We start from the raw sequence: 17,804 nt of genomic DNA on the forward strand, positions 1-17,804 counted from the left end.
TCAAAACAGATCCCACGAGTGAGGCATGGGAGAGAAAGGAAGACCAAGTTTGTTAGGAAGATTATGGATGTGATGGGATGATGACGGTTTATTAGTTGAAAAGTCAGCAAGTTGGATTTTGAGAACTAACATGATGAACGACAAGTTCTTGAGAGAACTTCATTGTTGAGCATCGATCTCAATATGCTTTTTATGTGTGTGGGGCATTGAATTAAGAGCAAGGGTAGTAGCGTACAAATTGTGACACCAAGGGATTGGAGGATGAGGCAGACGAACTCGACACATGTTGCAGTGAAGCTAAAGAAGCTCACACACAGTAAAAGAGAGAGAGATTTGTAATCACATTTAGTGTTTGAATGTACATCAACACCATGTTTCTTTAAGCCTCATGAGATGAGAAAAGCACCAAGAAAGACATAAGACTTAATTGTGATCATCAATAAAGGAGACCCAATCAACATTTGAGTAACCAACCAGTGACAATAAAAATATAGCATAACAGGAAGGACCAAGATTACCAATACTCTGAAGTAGCAAATGGCATGCATGCTCGAGCGGCATGCCAATGAAACACAAACGAAATCTTATTGAACTCACTCAACTTGTCAACTACAAATGCAATCTATGGTAAGGGTGCGTTGCAAAAATTGGAGGGAGCCAAGAGGTCATCAAACTACGAGAGTTATTTGTTAGTCAGCATCAAAGAGGGAGTGGGCTTGAGACGTTGCAAGTTGAGATGGGAGAGAAGATCATGTTGGTTTGAGACAAAATAATGTTCTTGTGGTCAAAGTGTACCTAAATGTCGAGAAATAAGTGAAGGCACCCCAAGTCCTTGGTGGCAAACGAGAGTGATGAAGTAGATGAAAGAAAGGATCCGTTGAGGTGAGGAAGACCTGGTTAAAATAGGGTCATCAACATAAACAAGAGTGAGGCGCCACATGATGAATAAGAAACGAGGAGGGACAAGTTTGCCCTAGATTGCATGAAGTTCATCTCAAGAAGAAAAAAGTACAATTTTTCATGCCAAGCGTATGAGACTTGTTCTGGTGGATAATTATAAAGAATTTTCATTATTATTTAAGAAGTTTCTTGAAGACAATTTTGGATCATCGAATCTCACACTTTGTCCTAGATCAATTTATGGTCCTAGATCTTTCACATCTCTTTAAAACATGATTTGAAGCTATTGGATATTACAAATATATCAAGGACAAAATAGAGCAATTGACTTTGCTTGATGGCCAAGTACCCTTTGGCTATAAATAGGCGAGGACCCGTGGTTGCCAAATCATAAAAATCACCAATAAGTTGAGTGAGCTATAAAATAGGGAGTGTTTCTTCTCATAAGAGAGTTTTGTATTTCTTAATAAGAAAGAAAGTTTCTAAGTCCTATTTTACATAGTGAATTATTTTTCATGTAAAATATTTGTATTTTATTCACTCTCTTCATTTTTCATTATTATACTAATCTACTTTACTTGCAATCTTTATTTATTCAATCAAAGTTTGTATTCACAACATGTTTGAGGCCATATATGACATTGTATAAGTGAAAAATATGGCGTGGATGCTTGTGATGTGCACATATAACACTTACATATGTTCTTTACGTGGGTCGAGTCATGGAGAAGTGCATTACTCACATCAAGGCCGTGTAATGCCAAACAAGAGCATTGTCAATGCCTGATGTTTGAAGATAACCATTAACTACAAGTCAAGCATTATAACGTTGGATATGAGTTATCGTGTTTAATTTTATGGACCCATTGGTGTCAACAATGTTGTGAGAGGGAGCATAAGGAACAAGATCCATGTATTGTTCCTTTAAAGAACTTCAAATTCTTCATATACGACCTAATACCAAACATCGAGAGAGTCAGCTTCACAGTAGATGGTAGGTTCTAATTGAGTTTAGATAGAAGAATAAGTAAGCTAAGTAAGGTAACTATAGAATTGGTGTCGTTTAAGGATCCAAATTTGGCTTGGGTAGTCGATTGATGTATGTAGGATGAGAGGTCTACACGAGGGATAGTAGGAGAAGTTGAGAGTGGTAATGAGTATAAAAGGCAAGGCATGAATTTGAAACAAGGTTGTTTTTAAATACATCAAGATAAATCAAAATACAATCAAATATCGATTAAAATCATATTTTGATCCTTAAACTTTTTATGTTTTGATCAAGTACGGTTGAAGAAAAATTATGGACCAACCCAAAGCATTCGATTAAATAAGCGGGTCAACCCAACCCAAACAATTTGAGTTGTCATTTACTGCAACTTGAACAAATTGTCATTTAAAGTGCAGAGCCATATATATATATTATACAAGGATTGAGCCAGGTCAAACCGACACATTGCTTGCACAACCAGACTCAACTTTTCTTTTTTCCAATTTTCTAACCAAATCCAATCCAACCCAACCCAACCCAATCAAGGTTGGCTAGTTTGGGTTGATCACCTTATTGATTTAAAATCCTATTTACTTTCATATTTGTGGTTAAAAATTAATAGTTCTTTTTCCCAAAGGATAAATAAGACTTTCCATCCTATATTTATTTATTTTTTAAAATAAAATCTTAACCGTAAAATAAAAAAATTATTTTTAAAAAAGTTTACTGCAAATATTTTGTGAATCATAAAATCTAAAAAAGTATAAATAATTAAAAATTAAGAATCCTATATTATTAAAAGTGATTATAATATTTTGCATATAGTCATAAAAAATATAGAGGTTAACAAGATCTTAACAACAAAGGGTGAATATGTTTTTTTTAGAATTCAAATACTAAAAATAGTATTTCAACCTAACATATAACCATCTATTAAATTCCTTTTAATATAAAAATAATTAGTTTATAATATTCGACTTTAATATAAATTTCTCGGTGTTGAACAAATCAATCAAATATGCACATATAATCCCTATAAAAAAATATATATTCGGACATGAAAGTGTTTAAATTAGGAATGAATATGATAGACAAAAAAAAATTGAGGTTATTTTTTTTAAGTTGTCAAAATGAGTTTGACACTTTACTAAATTGTGAGCTTTCGACTACTGTATGATCATCTATAATATAAACTTTCAAAAAAAAAAGTTTAAAAGAAAAGTGCTTTTTTTAAGTCTAAGATGCATCAACATTTTTTTTTAGGAACTATACATATATATTTGATAAATATTTTGTTTATTTTGTTGTATTGAACACATATATTTATATATATTTTGCGTACGTTAGTATGCATGAAAATAAAAAGTAAACGAAAATAAAACAAAATGAAATAGGTAATACAAAAATAAAAAAATGATATGGCGCACTTTTATCTAAAATTTCGCGACGAACTCCTACTGAGGCGGCCGCTTAGATTTGAAATTCATGAAAATGGCGGCATTTCTCCCTCCTCATCCCCCTCTATTTCACCACAACTCCATTCTTCCACCAATGGATTCTCCGGCATTTACTATCCCCTCCTTCCTTTCCCTTCTCCGGCTAACTTCGCAACTTCCACATTCTCCCTCCTCCCCTTCGGAATCAGATTATTCCCGTCTCCCATGGACTCGTCGGAGTACTACAAACCATCCTTCCCAACCTCCAAGAAACGCGACTCGGAGGAACACTCTTTGCAGCAGGCTACTGCCAATAAGAGACCCGTGCTTGGCGAGATCACTAACTCGTTCATCTTCAGTTCGAGTCAGTGCTCCTTTTCTGACCAGGAGATGGCGGATAAGGATCTGGACAAGGAGGAACTTCCTGAAGTACGGTCTGTTGATTGTCCCGAGAAATCTGGCTCGTCGTTGGGCATTTATAACCACCTTCGATCTCTCGAGGTATGGATTTCGGCTTCTGTGTCGTGTTTTTTTTCTTCTTCTTTTAGCTATCTGTTTGGTTAGTTCCCTGTGATTGAGATATTTTGTGCAGTGAAGTTGTTAAGTTAACTGAGGATTGCAATTTCTTTACTCTGTCTTGGTTCGGTTAATTCTCTGTGGTTAAGATATTATGTTTAGGGAAGTGCTTATAAGAGCTGAGCATTGCGATGTCCTTTCTTTGGCTTGATTTTTTATATCAGTTTAGCAAGGTCTATGAGATCGAGATCTTGTGTGTAGTGAAGTGGTTATACGAGATAAATATCGCGATATCTTTTCTTCGTGCAGTTTAGTAGTTTCGTCGTCTTGTTTGTTTACGATTTCATTATTATAGAAATCCCGAGGTTCCTCGCTACGGATATTTGTTTAATTTTTCTACGATTCTTGCTTCTGCGTTTAGTGTTGGCGGAATTTATCATGATATGGATTAATGTTTCGAAACGCAATTTTCTTGCTCAGTGTTATTCTTCAAAGTAGAACGTTTTTCTAAAATGTATCTATATACATATTTTTACAAGTTTGTAAGTTGAATTCCTACCTGCTAGTTTCCCTATCTTTCAACTGTTTAGGCAAAATGTTTGACGAAGGTTTTGTATTTGATCCAACTAATTATTTCCCTTGCGTGAACCAGATGGAATTAAACATGAAGTTCCTACCCAACAACATAGAAAAGGCTCGTAATGATGATTCCTGTTCAACTTTCACTCGTTGGCGAGAAATTCTAGTGGATTGGTTAGTAGAGGTTGCTGAGGAATACAAGCTTGTATCAGACACCCTATATCTCACCATATCACATGTTGACAGATACTTATCCTGGCATGTTGTTGACAAAAGCAAGCTACAACTTATTGGTGTTTGTTGCATGCTAATTGCATCGTATTTACCAAGAACCCACTTCTTTCATTGAGTAATATTTGTTGTTTTAGTTATAAAATCTCATTGTTATATTGATTGGTGCTGCAGGAAGCATGAAGAGATCAGTCCTCCACATGTTGAAGATTTCTGTTATATAACAGATAACACTTATACCAAAGAACAGGTGCTCAATTAGTCCTTTCCATGCTTAAGCATTGCTTTCGCTTTCAATATTTTGATGTTATAAACATCTTGCTTTCTCGTTTTCCCTGATATAATTACAACAAAAGGAAGAAAACCTTCATATGGTTTATGAGTTATAAATATCATTTATTTTTGTTATCCACAATTATTTTTTGAAACATAATTATTGACATCAATATAAAACATTTTTAGATAATTCAGACGTCAACTTTATTACTTTTGCATACCCCTTTTGAGTTAATGTAACTTGGGTGTTAATTTTGGTTCATATGCGAAGAGATACTAATTCCATGGCAACTGATTAAGAATTTTATCTGGTTTTGTTTAATATGCAGGTACTGAATATGGAGAGAGAAGTACACAGATTCTTGGCATGTGAAGGTGCTCCCACCGTAAAAGTTTTCCTCAGGCAAGAATGCTTTTCAACTATCATGTATTCAGTTCTTACAAACCCTATATTGTTAATTTCCCTATAAGTGATTAACTCATTTTTGTCATCGTGCAGAATATTTACGAAAGTTTCTTTAGAAAATTGGAAGGTATTCACGAGTCACGACATCTTCCCATTTTGATACTTCCTCATTTTATTATTGATTCTAAAGACTTAACTCTACCAGCAGGCTCCAGATTTGCAATTTGAGTTGTTGTGTTGTTATCTTGCGGAGCTAAGTTTGTTAGATCACCGTTGTGCACAAATATTACCTTCAAAAGTCGCTGCATCAGCCATTTTTCTTTCTAGATTCACAATCCAACCAGAGGAACATCCTTGGGTACGTGATATTTTTGCAACTCATTTAATTACCGATTTATAATAAAGTTAGGTAATGTTCTTCATGCAAATATTATTGGTGTTTCAAACGGTAAAAACTTTGTTGCCTCACCCCATTTTGCAGTGTTTAGCACTACAACGTTACTCCGGTTACAGGGCATCTGAACTAAAGGAATGCATTCTTGCCATTCATGACTTGCAATTAAATAGAAAAGGAAGCTCTTTACTAGCAATCAGAGAGAAGTACAAGGAGAACAAGGTACCGTGTGCACAAATTTCATTAGTTATTTTAACTCAAACTTGCAACGTATGAACAAAATTGTTAAAGGTTGATCTAAAGAAAAATGAGAAAATGTTAGGAGCATGGATGAAGGGTTAAATACAAATTTAAATGAAGTTTTCATTTTCATTAGTAATTTAATCATATTTAGTATTTAATTATAAACATTATTCATTTTTTTCAGTTCAAGTGTGTGGCAGAGTTATGTTCACCCTCGGAAATTCCCGCAGATTATTTTGAGGACATTGATCAGCAATCATTCAACAGGTTCTTAAGAACTTAATTCTTTGATGCCTTGAAGCTTACTCTCTTCCTCTTCTCTTAGCTAGCATGACATGCACAGTAACCATGCACAAATAATTAGAACTAGGTACTTTGTTAGATAGAATCATAGAAGTAATTTTTTATTTTGGTTATCTTTTTCTCCTCATTGTAGCCAATTATTTTGGTTCTCTTTTTCTCCTCATTGTAGCCAATTATTTTGGTTCTCTTTTTCTCCTCATTTGTAGCCTTTTCTCTTCGTTGTAAGAATCCAATTGAATCATAATGAAGGTTTGGGATTCTTTCCATGAAACTTGGGTGGTGATCTTGAGGCAATTTTGCTCTTACGAGTTTGTACCTCAATTATTTATTTATTTATTTTCATACATTCTTAATACCATTTCTATGCACAACCAAACACAATCCAAAAGGTTCTTAAACCATTATGTGGTAGATAAGAAATAAGAAATTAATGTACTTAAAGGATTATGTGGTAGATAAGAAATAAGAAATAAGAAATCAATGTATCATTCGATCCCGTGTGTCAATTTATCAATGAAAGTATTAATTTTCTTAAAAATTTCGTCGATGGAAAGATGATCACTTTTCATGGATGCGATTGCTCTTGGTGGTAGTAGACTTTTGGTGAAGAATGTTGTGGGATGTATTTAACGATTTGGGATGTAATTCATGTTTAAATGAAGAATGTTGTGGATGATATCGATAACTTGGCTCAAAATTGAAAAATGGGCAATGTAATTCATCAAATAGTAATTTGAAAATGGTCGCACTTTATTAAATTATTTGTGTTTAGGTTGGGAAGCAATCAAATCTAATAACCTTTGAAAATTGTGTGAAATCCAATCAATAAAAGCCAATTTTATAGTTTATTATTTATACTCTTCGATCTAATTTTCTCATACTAATTGATCAAAGGACTCCTCAAAACCTCTTCCTATCATGTTATTGACAATGATTTGTGAATACTATCACACAACTTCCCCTCTCTCCCACCTCTTGCTCATTTGTACATTTTCTAGAAAGAGTGACTATGATTATGTGGGAATTGGAAGGGAGATAGAGGTCTACCATTAATAGAGATGAATTTGGTAAAGTTTTCACAAACATATAAGATTGTCATTTTTGTTTAAACTGGAGACTAGTTTAGTAATATTATGCTATTCATTTTCTTCCTAATACTTAATAAACAATTTCAATCATAAACAAATTACATTTGTAAAATGTGATGGAAACTCGATTAAAAGTAATAATTCAGTTATACTTATAATCAAAATTAATTATAATTGATTAATCAATAAAAATTTGTTATAAAAATTCATTATGATTACACCAATGGTTAAACTTAGCCTAAACTTTAACTTTCCCTGTCAATTGCAATTCTAAAACTATTTATGTTAATCCCTATCTTCAAATTCTCATTCTTTAATTTACATCATTCAACCTTTCGTTCCTTATAAGAAAACATACTCTCTTTTAGCCTAAACCCTAATGTGGACTCTCTTTAAACCGACCCGAACCCGACGATCCGATTATTCGTCAAACTGGTCGAACCGCGACGCAAGAAAGCGCAAGAAATAGGAGCAGCTACCACGCCAAGTCCTTGCGTCTTGTAATGGAGGTTGAACCAGAAGAGAAGGAATTGAAAGCCGCCGGAGCTCAGCTCCTGCCTGACGGACGGCGAGGTCTCCGTATACATGGTTGGGAGATCGAGACTCACAAGCGTTCAATTCTTACCTCATCCAATTTCGAGCAGTACTTTCTTTTTCTCTCCCCCTATCAATCATAGCTGTTACGGATTTTTGAAGGAAATGTTGCCTCTTTGTTCTAAATTTAATTTCTCTACTTCACGGAAGTTTGGAAATGGATTTTGCTATGAAATCAAACAGTTTATCCAGCTTTGGAGCCCGCTTTTCCCTTTCCTGAATTGTTATCATTGTTATTCAAATCATCGTTAGTCTCAGTCGTTCTTTTGTTTTAATTTCTGAGAATAGATTTATCGGCTTGTAGTGGCAGCTACTGCTGAGCTGACTATTATTTTCTAAGAAATAATTTAAATTTAAACCCGTTCTTTCATTGTCTTATACATAGTCTATGTAGCATATTCTTTAACTACTATGTTTCTAGGTTTTGGATGATATAATATAATGTTGTTCTTAATCATGAATAGAACGTCCATGGATCATTTCCTATTCAGACAGAGGTATGCTTTTGGGAGGATGTAGAGATCGGTTTTAAGTTCTATAGGAAATGAAATCGAGGGTGGATAAATATTGTTGGATGTTCTTTTGTTGTTGCTAAAACTAAAATTATTGACTATCTTCATCCACTGTATTTTCAAATGAGATGATCCCCTAGGCATGAACACGCAAGAATGCCAGTTAACAGTTGCACTCTGAATAATATCACTCAATCTGCTTGTAGATGGGAACACAAACTTCAAACGTCACACTTGCCAGAGATGGTGTTCGGCGACAGTTTGTTAGCTCTCAAACATATAGAAACTGGAGTTCAAATTTATTTTAATGCCTTTGATGCTCTAACTGGGTGGAAAAAAGAAGCTCTGCCTCCTGTTGAGGTTCCTGCAGCTGCGAAATGGAAATTCAGATGGTAACAGCAATTTTTCTTTCTTATTTATCTAATGAATGACAAGCATTGACAGATTTATGTCAAGAAGTCATAGTTATACGTTACCTTGCAGTTTTCAATATTTATATGTATATATATTTCTCACATCTGATGAATGTTTTTCTACTTGATAGATAGAATATATCATTGTGGGAACTGACAATTTTATGAATTTGCAGCAAACCTTCGCAACAGGTGATATTGGATTATGATTATACATTTACAACACCGTACTGTGGAAGTGAAAGAATTGAAGCTGATACAGAGAAGGTAGGTTCTTTTGGCCTTTATATCTGTGGAAGTGGCAGTTTCAGGTTGAGTTGAGTTCTCGTATAGGTTTTATTTGTTTGGACATTTTTTGACCCGTTAATATTTTTAGTGAGTTGAAATTTTCTTATTTATTGCTCCTCCTTTGGTACATTGACATTGAGCATCAATTTGAACCGTGAATATGTTTGCAAGGGCATTTGATTTCTAACTGAAGAATGCAAATTCTGTGTCAGTAACTATTTTTTTTTTTTTATTATGATCAGCATGGAAGAGAGCAAACATGTGAAGAAAGCAATGGTCTCTGTTGGGAGGATTGCGAGGAGAAAATTGATTTAGTCTCACTCTCACTAAAGGAGCCTATTCTCTTTTATGATGAGGTAGAAAGTTTTAAATATGGCAGAGCATATAAATAGAAGTACACATCTACACACGAACGTTTTGTGTGTATATTTTTTGGGGGGGTCAACTTCAATTTTATACTCTTCCTCTAGTGGTTGTATCACCAAACCCCAAACTAATAATTCTATCAATTAGAACTCTAAACTTTCGTAAGTGAATAAATTTAGACCTTCTGTTTGGTTTCTATTTTCTAAACGTTAATGCATAATTTTTGTATGCGTATAATACTTAAATGCAGGATCATCATAATATTAAAAAGAAATGTTGGAATCAAATGAGCAGTAATGACCTTTTATTAGTGTCTTTCTCTGTTTTTTCTCAACTTATTTAAGAAGAATTATGGATTAATTTCTTTGCTATTTTAGTAGGATTTTGAGGGAAGAATAATTTTATTTCAGTGATCTTGAGTTGAACATAAATAAAAATATTTGAAGATAGTCATAAATCACTTCTAGAGGGCCTCAATTGATTCACTTGTGAAAGTTTTAGGTTTTAAATTGATACTGTTGTTATCTTGAGATTTAATTGATACAAGTCCAAAGTTTTGGGGTATCAATTAAATTTTCCTTCCCCCCTGTTTTGTTTTATTTAAATTCTACTCCTTCCTTTGTGGTATATTCTTTCCTTCCTTGACATATCTGTACTTGGAACTCAACAGGTAATCTTATATGAGGATGAGCTGGCTGACAATGGCATATCACTTTTAACTGTGAAAGTGGTAAGTTACCAAATTATTATGTTATTATAATGAAAGTAGTGTTCTTGCTAAAGTACTATGATATCACCAGGGACTTAACATTTGTTTGTTTGAATTTCTAGAGAGTCATGCCAAGTGGTTGGTTTCTTCTTTTACGTTTCTGGGTAAGTCGTCACTTTCAAATTTTTGAATATTTAATCATCATTTTTTAAAAGTTTTTTAACCATTTTACGCCCATTGACTCGTCATTGTCTTGGCGTTTTTTATGAGAGAATGTTAAGACAATTGGAGAACTTTAGGGATAACAATGGGGAGTACACTTTTTGATCTTTGGCTTACCATTTCTTTTCCTCTCTAACTTTGCTTCTACAGCTTAGAGTTGATGGAGTGCTTATGAGACTGAGGGACACTCGTATGCATTGCATATTTAGCAATAGTGAAAATCCAATAATTCTTCGAGAAAGTTGCTGGAGAGAGACTACGTTTCAATCTCTTGCTGAAGTAAGAGTTCATTTGCTATTGCATACTAACATTTTCTTGCTGTGTTAGGGAAAGATGCTAAACTCTAATTAGAAAATATTAATCCTTCGAAAATTTTATTTTTCTAAATAATATCAGCCTGTGCCTCCAAGGGTAAGCTCTGTTGGCGAAGGCTTGGAATCTCTTGGTCAAATCGGCTTAGAGGTCCAAGTTTAATTCTTTGGGTGAGATAAGTACAAAAAATTCTTGATGTTTCTGGGTCTGGGGTGCCAGACTCCCAGGTACAGGGAAACAAAACTCTTAACTATAAAAAAATGAGGATGTATGAACTCATTTAGGTACAAGAAACTTTTATAACCATGGATGTATAGTGTGTATGTACTGTATCAAAAGTTATTTACGAAACTGCTTAAGCATCAGTTAATTTCATTTTGCATATTATTATTGTTTGATTTTGCTTTGAAAATCATAATATATACACTGAAGCAATGCCGTAGTGCATGTTATAGGAGTAAATTGTGAAGTTATTCTTGCTATAACTGTCTCCACATCTTCTTCCCAAAAGCTCATATTTTCAGTTGTCTTATACAATTTGATGGCTTTTTTATCCACAAACATTATCTGACAATGAATTGATATTCAGAAAGGATACGCATCTGATTCTGCGGCCTATAATGATCCGAGCGTCATCTGCGACAGACTCCAGATTGTCATGCAGAAGACCCAAAAGCTTAGAGTCTCTGGTAAATTATAATCTTGTAAATTGATACTACATCATTCTAGTTGATTAGCATTTTCTCGTGTATGTTGGTGCTGAAGTTTTTTACTTATATATATTTATTCCATGGTTTATGTTGGATAAGTTAACTGGTTTGCATTTTTTTCTAGGATAAATTTTGTGCAAACAGGAATAGCGCATAACATAAAGTAAAAGATAATGTAAAATACTTCTATTTCCCCACTCCAAAAATGCTAATTTTAAAAGACTACTCTAGGAAGCATTTCCAATCAAACTATGAATAGAGAATCTTAGGCAACGCTCTGTTCAGATCAGGAAGGAGTTGTCAATTCATAGCCCAACCCCATGGTCTACTCAACTAACTAGATTTTTATTCATTATCATTTTTTTTTTCAGTTTGGCCATGTCATTGTTTAGTCAGGTTACAAACTTTTCCATTTTAACTCTAGGAATGATATTTGCCTACTTTTGTAGAACCGGATGGAAAAAAATGGTGTTATAAAGAACACATCACGAGTTCAAAATTAAATAATTTATTTGTTGAGTCTTGTTGAAGCTCAATTTTGCTCACCCTATGCCTCAATGGTATATTTATAATTCAGAGAAAAGGTGACCAACCAAAGAAAAAAAGTACACACTTGTGTGGTGGTGCTTACCACACCGATTCCAAGGCTTAAGTTTGTTCAAATTTGTTCGATGGAGCAAGAATTTGGAGAATAAGAGTTCATAAGAGCTAAAAAGTAGCTTTCAATTGGTGTAAAGGAAATATTTATTAGAGGGTTTGACTTTGACCCAACGTTGTGTGTTTCCTACTCGGATTTGGAATGGGGAATGAAATTCGATATCCAAGGGGATCTTCGGTCTTGCAGGCCTCGTAAAGTGGAACCACGATCCCAATCAAGCTAGGTCTCGGGTTATGCCTTAAAATTCCTGTTAATCTCAACATGGGCCTATATTGGTCCCAAACTGCCTCGGTTTTATCCCTTGGTTTTGTCTTCTCTTTTTGAGCTTGTTCTTGAGGTTAGTTGATCTGTAGGCTTACAGTATTAGACTAACAATATTCAATCGTGAGGATGAAGAGAAGTGTTTCTCAAATGTTTGAAAAATTTCTGAGCAGATTGACAAACAACTTGTGAGACTCAGTTTCGGAAAGAAAGACATTAATAAGAGAAATTAGGCCTTGATATTTCTTTTGCCACTTATCAAATTCAGGAGTCCTCTTAGGTAGTTTTCCTTTATCACCAATAACCTTCTTTAGAGCAGTGTACAAACCATCAACAAGACAAAAGAGATGATGAGCCTTCAAGGTCGGAGAAATCAGAAACTTTGACAAAACGTAATTTGTAGAATCAAGATGAACAAAAATGAGCTTGCAAATGTTCGTGAGCAAGAACATAGGTGAATTGGAATTCGTTTCACTGGTCGCTAAGAAGTGACAAGAAATCAGGAGGAGAGGTTGTCAAAAGTAGCTTCCCTGATAATTCTCCTCTCATATTATTGATACGTACTTCAGGTTATTTATACAACACTTAATTTATTAGAGAATTATAAATACATTAGTTTATTACCATAAACTACCCATAGCATCAGCCTCCTTTCCTTAGTTGGGATTCATGGTTTAGCTCTTGACGGTGCTATGTTGGACATTTGAGGGTTCAATTTGGAAGTATTATCATTTGTTGATGCTCAGTTCATGACAAGAATTTAGCGTAATTCTCAAATTATTCTTGGAATGACTCATCAAATCCATCGTGTTGATTTTAGGCTTTCTTTAGTACAGAAGGCTCGATGGTAGTTCTTAGATTATCTTTGGCATGATTCATCAAACCTGTTGAACTTATTTTGGGTATTTGGTTTAAAAAACTCCAAGGAAATTTCCCAGATTATCCCTTGAATAACCCGTCAGCCATTAAACCCAATTAACTGGTTTTGGGCTTGGTTATAATGTGAAAATTTTCAATCATTTTTCTTTTCTAGGAGAATGATTTAGCTATTAGGTGACCACATGTCACTCTATAGTTTATTAGACAGTAAACTAGGGGTGTTTGGGATTCATTTTTCTTCGTCTCATTTTCAAACTTGTAACTAGCTCGACCTACTTAGAAAAGGTGTTGAGCTGAATGAATAAATAGGCAGGCCTGAAGCAACGACCACTTTAGTTTTAAGTTAGAGACCAAGTGTGCCAAGTTGAGGCTTGAGCAATTTCATTTTAAATGCGATCGAGTTAAATGATGGGTGAGAAAGAACGACGAAGTAATTAAAGTCATACTTTAAGTGGAAAAAACACCCTTAAGGTTCAACTTCCTTTATAGATGTGGATTCATCAGGCCATTCATTTAAGCAAATCAAAGCCCATAATTAGACTTAGAAGACTTTGTTCAAACTGAAATTTCACATCCGGTGGTCACAATGACGAGCACTTTCGCAAAAGGAGTTGAGAAAGTATTAGCGGAAAGAACCTGTTGAGTTGAGAACCCCTGTGGAGATTTGAAGAAGTTCCCAGTCAAATGGAAAAGGTCTTCTAGATGTAGAGATTATCTAGGAGTGTGCAATAAAGAGGAAAGATTGATGATATTGCTAATCTTTGTGAGGGGTTCATTGAGGCTTTCTATGTACAGAATAACCTATACTAAAATAAAATATAAATGAAACTATAGCTATTTTTCGTCAACATACACGGTCAAGAGATCTAGTGTCAAGTTAACTTGCCTTCAAATTAACTTTGTTCAAGTTCGAATAGTATCCTTGAAGAGGCCCCATTAACAACCTCCTTTTTTTGTTCTTTTTCTTTTTAATTAGAGGAACTTTAGTATGCTAGGATGAACTCTGTCCACATCGTCATTTGGTTTGAGTGTGATGAGGATGATGCTTGTTTATTCGTCATGACTTTCATTCCAAATTTGTAAGCATTCTTTATTTAAGAATCTCTTTTTATCATAGCTTTCATATAATTATTTCATCCTCCCTTGCCCTATTGCAAGGAATGGAAGGAATAATCTTGGCACCTTCTTCGAATTCTAGGAACCCTCTCCTAATTTTTTCCACATTCTATTTTTTTGAACACTCCATTAAGTAAACTGCCCTTACCTAAGGACCTTACCTAAGGAGTCATGGCTCATTCTTAACATATACTTATTTTCTCAAATACATATTTTTCCTTTTTTTTTTTTTCTTTTATAAGAAACACGTGTATTCATGTATTTTTACTAACCATAACTAAGTAACATTTACTTGTAACATATCACTTGTCTAGATGTTGCATAATGCCTACTTGCATGAATACATTTGAAGTCAATAATTGCATTATCATATATTAGATGAACAAGAACAACTAAGAATTGTGAGACGTATTTTTTAGTACAACAATTATGGAATGGAGGATCAAACCTTCCACCTCAAAGATAGATGACTTTGTCAAATATAATTGATTTAAGTTCATTTTGACATGAAAAAGCACATTTTCGTCAATTTAGTGACTTTAAATATGTTGTTGTACACCACATTGCACATAGCAATCTTGGAAATAAAAAAAATCTTTTTATTTTATTTGATTAATATTTTTGTGAAGCAATTTCACAATCTATGTATCACTCTAATTTCTAAATACAAGTTCATTGACTACCTTCAAAGTTTGGTTACAAAAGGTAAAATTGTTTTTGTTTTAAAAGGAATGATCACTTCTGGCTATTTAATTTTGTTTCTTAAACAAGAAAGTGATAAATAAGAGCCATGAATTTGATAAAAGACTCAAACTTGTGCTATTTCTTTGGTAAATAAATATTGTAAGGTAAAAAAGTTAGTCCCTAATATTCATAGGGTACATGAGAGCTAACTTATACTTTACATCACAATACAAAGATGAATAGTCAGACTAATGACATCTTAGAGAGTTGGGACTTTGTTTGTTGAATCATGTTAATTGTTTAGTGCAATAAGGAGAGAGATTCAAATTACAAACTTTTTTATCACTAACCTATGTTATATATCAATTGAGCTATGTTTGCTTTCGTAACTACACTTATATTAACTTAAAATTGAGTAATCAAATTATTATATGTTCAGAACTAGTTGAACAATGCTCATACATCATATTTGAACTTATTTGAACTTAACAACTTTTTTCAAAGAAATCATCGAATGTTATTTTCATATAGCTAGCAACTAGAATTGGCACACCGTAACAAAATTTGAGTTAGTTGAATTAATTAGAAATATCATATAAGAAAAGAGCCTAATTTTAAACACGAATTAGAAATTCTCGATAAATAATTATTTGATTTTTTGTTTTTACTTTTTAAAAATTAAGTATATAAATAGTTTTTTCTCTAAATTTCTCGTTTTGTTTATCTCATTTCAACCAATATTTTCAAAAACTAACCTAAAATTTGAAAATTGAGAACTTCGTTCGGGTTTTTAACATTTGTTTTTAAAATGAAGTCTAGGAATCCTACTTGCTCCCTCAAATTTCTTCATTTCTTATCTGCTTTTTTTTTTATAATTTAAAAGTTTTGAAAGAATTTGAAAGAAAAAAAAAAGTAGCTTTTAAAATTTGTTGTATATAAGAAAGATACAAATTAGTGTAAGAAATAAGTAGAAAATATACCAAATTTAAAAAAGAACAGAAATAAAAAAACAAAATGATCAGCCAGGGAGTAAAAAAAATAGTTTTAAAAAACTTTTTTATTTTAGAATTTGATCAACGAATTAAACTCTTTGACTCCATGGTAAGAAGGAAGAGAAAATACAATTCATTAAAAAACAAAAACAAAAGAGCATGTAGTTACCGAACGAAGGCTTAAAGCTTCAAATTCAAATCCAGTTTGATGGATGACTCTGTTTTTTGTTGTGTGTTCAATCGGAAGCTCCCTGGCCAAGTTATGTGCATCAACGACTCATCCTCCAAACTGCAAGAGGAAGCGGTGCCCCTCCCGATGCTGGCAGTACCATTTTCGAACCTTGCAACAGTAGCAGCAGATCCACCATGGCTATGCAGACGAAAGGAATGAGGCTTAACACCCAAAGATTTAAGCATCGTACTATTAGCAGCATTATTCACCAATAATGGTGGTAATCCCATCATGGTCATTAGTCTTTGAAATTGGTATCTTCTTGCTGCTCCTCTCTCCCTTTTATGAGCATTTTGGTGGCCTCCCAATGCTTGTGAGCTATAGAATTTCCTCATACAAAAATGGCAAGAAAACATCTTTGTAGGTGAAGAATTGTTTGCCTTATTCATCAATGGTTGAGAATCAGAACAATCTATGTCATTTAAGGTCTGAAAATTCCCACCCAAGCTCAAATTCAGCCACCCTTTTGCAAGATTTTCATTTGCTATCGTATCATTTCTATTGATTTTGGTGGAATTTGATTCATCTGCCTTTTGGATATCTCTTAGTTTTGTTGTTTCTTCTCTATCTTCCATCATTTTTCTTAACAAAAGTAGGAACGTTGTGGTATGAGAATAGAGAGTGAGATTTGGGTATATGTTTGTTTTGTTTCTATTTGGTTTTTGCCCCACTTGGTGAGGCTTGGTGTTGAGGAGACATTGGATTATGTAATTAAAGTTTGTTGCTTTCCTTACTTTTTTTATTCTATTTTTTTTTTCTCACCTTGGACTTATTGTCTTCAAAAATTAGTCTTTGAAACTTTTGAGATGGGACATTTCTTTTTGGAGTAACATAGCTATATAGTTGACGATACCAAATAATATGCCAATAATGGTCAAATCATGATCTTTCAATGTGTTGAACTTGCCTGCCATGGAAAATTGTGTCAAGTAGACTTAATTTTACCTTCATAGATTTTCATCTTTTATTTCTCCTAATTTTGAGCTTACAAAAACAACCAATCTTAACTAATCAGTTTGTGTTAGAGAAATTTGACAATATTGGAAGTTATTAACATTTGTGTAAGTAGTGAACCCTCTTTTTTTAATAGGGGTTTCAATAAGTTTATAATTTTTTTTTAAAGAAATTGATACATAAAGTTGATAACAAAACAATAAATTTAGAAATAAAATGAGTATATATATATACTCATTTTTTTAAAACGAAGTGATTGACTTCAAGTTCTTGTGTCGAACTTGCCTTCAAGTAGATTAGGAGAATTATAAGGAAAATTCACAAAATTACTTAGGTAACATGACCTTTTTATAATAATTATATGTTTGGTACGAATTGAGAGAAGTATTGTGGTTATATTACCTTTTATGATTGTGTGCAACATATTATATAATCTTATAATATGCCTCACCATATATAAATATTTACTCATACACAAAACATTAGAAAGTTATATATGTGTGTGTATTAGAAGAACAAGAATAAATAGAACAATTAAAGAG

At 33.4% G+C, this 17,804-nt stretch overlaps 2 protein-coding genes across 4 annotated transcripts; both read left to right on the forward strand.

Moving 5' to 3' along the window:
• The first annotated feature begins 3,273 nt into the window (after nucleotides 1–3,273).
• On the forward strand, nucleotides 3,274–6,543 carry LOC101213896 (putative cyclin-A3-1). Of its 3 annotated transcripts, none has more exons than XM_011660582.2 (8): nucleotides 3,274–3,825; nucleotides 4,493–4,737; nucleotides 4,825–4,900; nucleotides 5,256–5,329; nucleotides 5,426–5,459; nucleotides 5,538–5,690; nucleotides 5,814–5,948; nucleotides 6,154–6,543. In XM_011660582.2, the coding sequence occupies exons 1-8, from the start codon at nucleotides 3,307–3,309 to the stop codon at nucleotides 6,250–6,252; spliced, it is 1,335 nt and encodes a 444-aa protein (XP_011658884.2). In that variant the 5' UTR covers nucleotides 3,274–3,306; the 3' UTR covers nucleotides 6,253–6,543. The 3 variants fall into 3 exon arrangements, with proteins under 3 accessions (XP_011658884.2, XP_004137091.2, XP_031744316.1); XM_004137043.3 differs by having other exon boundaries at nucleotides 5,541–5,690; XM_031888456.1 differs by having other exon boundaries at nucleotides 4,493–4,593.
• Nucleotides 6,544–7,760: 1,217 nt separating this feature from the next.
• On the forward strand, nucleotides 7,761–11,706 carry LOC101218043 (TIP41-like protein). Its single transcript, XM_004136901.3, has 8 exons — nucleotides 7,761–8,003; nucleotides 8,673–8,858; nucleotides 9,056–9,146; nucleotides 9,410–9,523; nucleotides 10,204–10,263; nucleotides 10,365–10,406; nucleotides 10,615–10,743; nucleotides 11,366–11,706. Exons 1-8 carry the CDS (start codon nucleotides 7,864–7,866, stop codon nucleotides 11,474–11,476), a joined length of 873 nt encoding a protein of 290 aa, XP_004136949.1. The 5' UTR covers nucleotides 7,761–7,863; the 3' UTR covers nucleotides 11,477–11,706.
• The last annotated feature ends 6,098 nt before the right edge of the window (nucleotides 11,707–17,804 follow it).

Source organism: Cucumis sativus, chromosome 7 (genome assembly GCF_000004075.3).
Source record: "Cucumis sativus cultivar 9930 chromosome 7, Cucumber_9930_V3, whole genome shotgun sequence".
Lineage (NCBI taxonomy): Eukaryota > Viridiplantae > Streptophyta > Magnoliopsida > Cucurbitales > Cucurbitaceae > Cucumis > Cucumis sativus.

Coding starts and splice junctions, on each gene's coding strand:
- LOC101213896 (XM_011660582.2), top strand. CDS start 3,307: ATGGCGCACTTTTATCTAAAATTTCGCGACGAACTCCTACTGAGGCGG. Junction 4,738..4,824: donor TGTTGCATGCTAATTGCATC/GTATTTACCAAG, acceptor TTGGTGCTGCAG/GAAGCATGAAGAGATCAGTC. Junction 5,949..6,153: donor AGAAGTACAAGGAGAACAAG/GTACCGTGTGCA, acceptor CATTTTTTTCAG/TTCAAGTGTGTGGCAGAGTT.
- LOC101218043 (XM_004136901.3), top strand. CDS start 7,864: ATGGAGGTTGAACCAGAAGAGAAGGAATTGAAAGCCGCCGGAGCTCAG. Junction 8,859..9,055: donor GCGAAATGGAAATTCAGATG/GTAACAGCAATT, acceptor ATGAATTTGCAG/CAAACCTTCGCAACAGGTGA. Junction 9,147..9,409: donor TTGAAGCTGATACAGAGAAG/GTAGGTTCTTTT, acceptor TATTATGATCAG/CATGGAAGAGAGCAAACATG.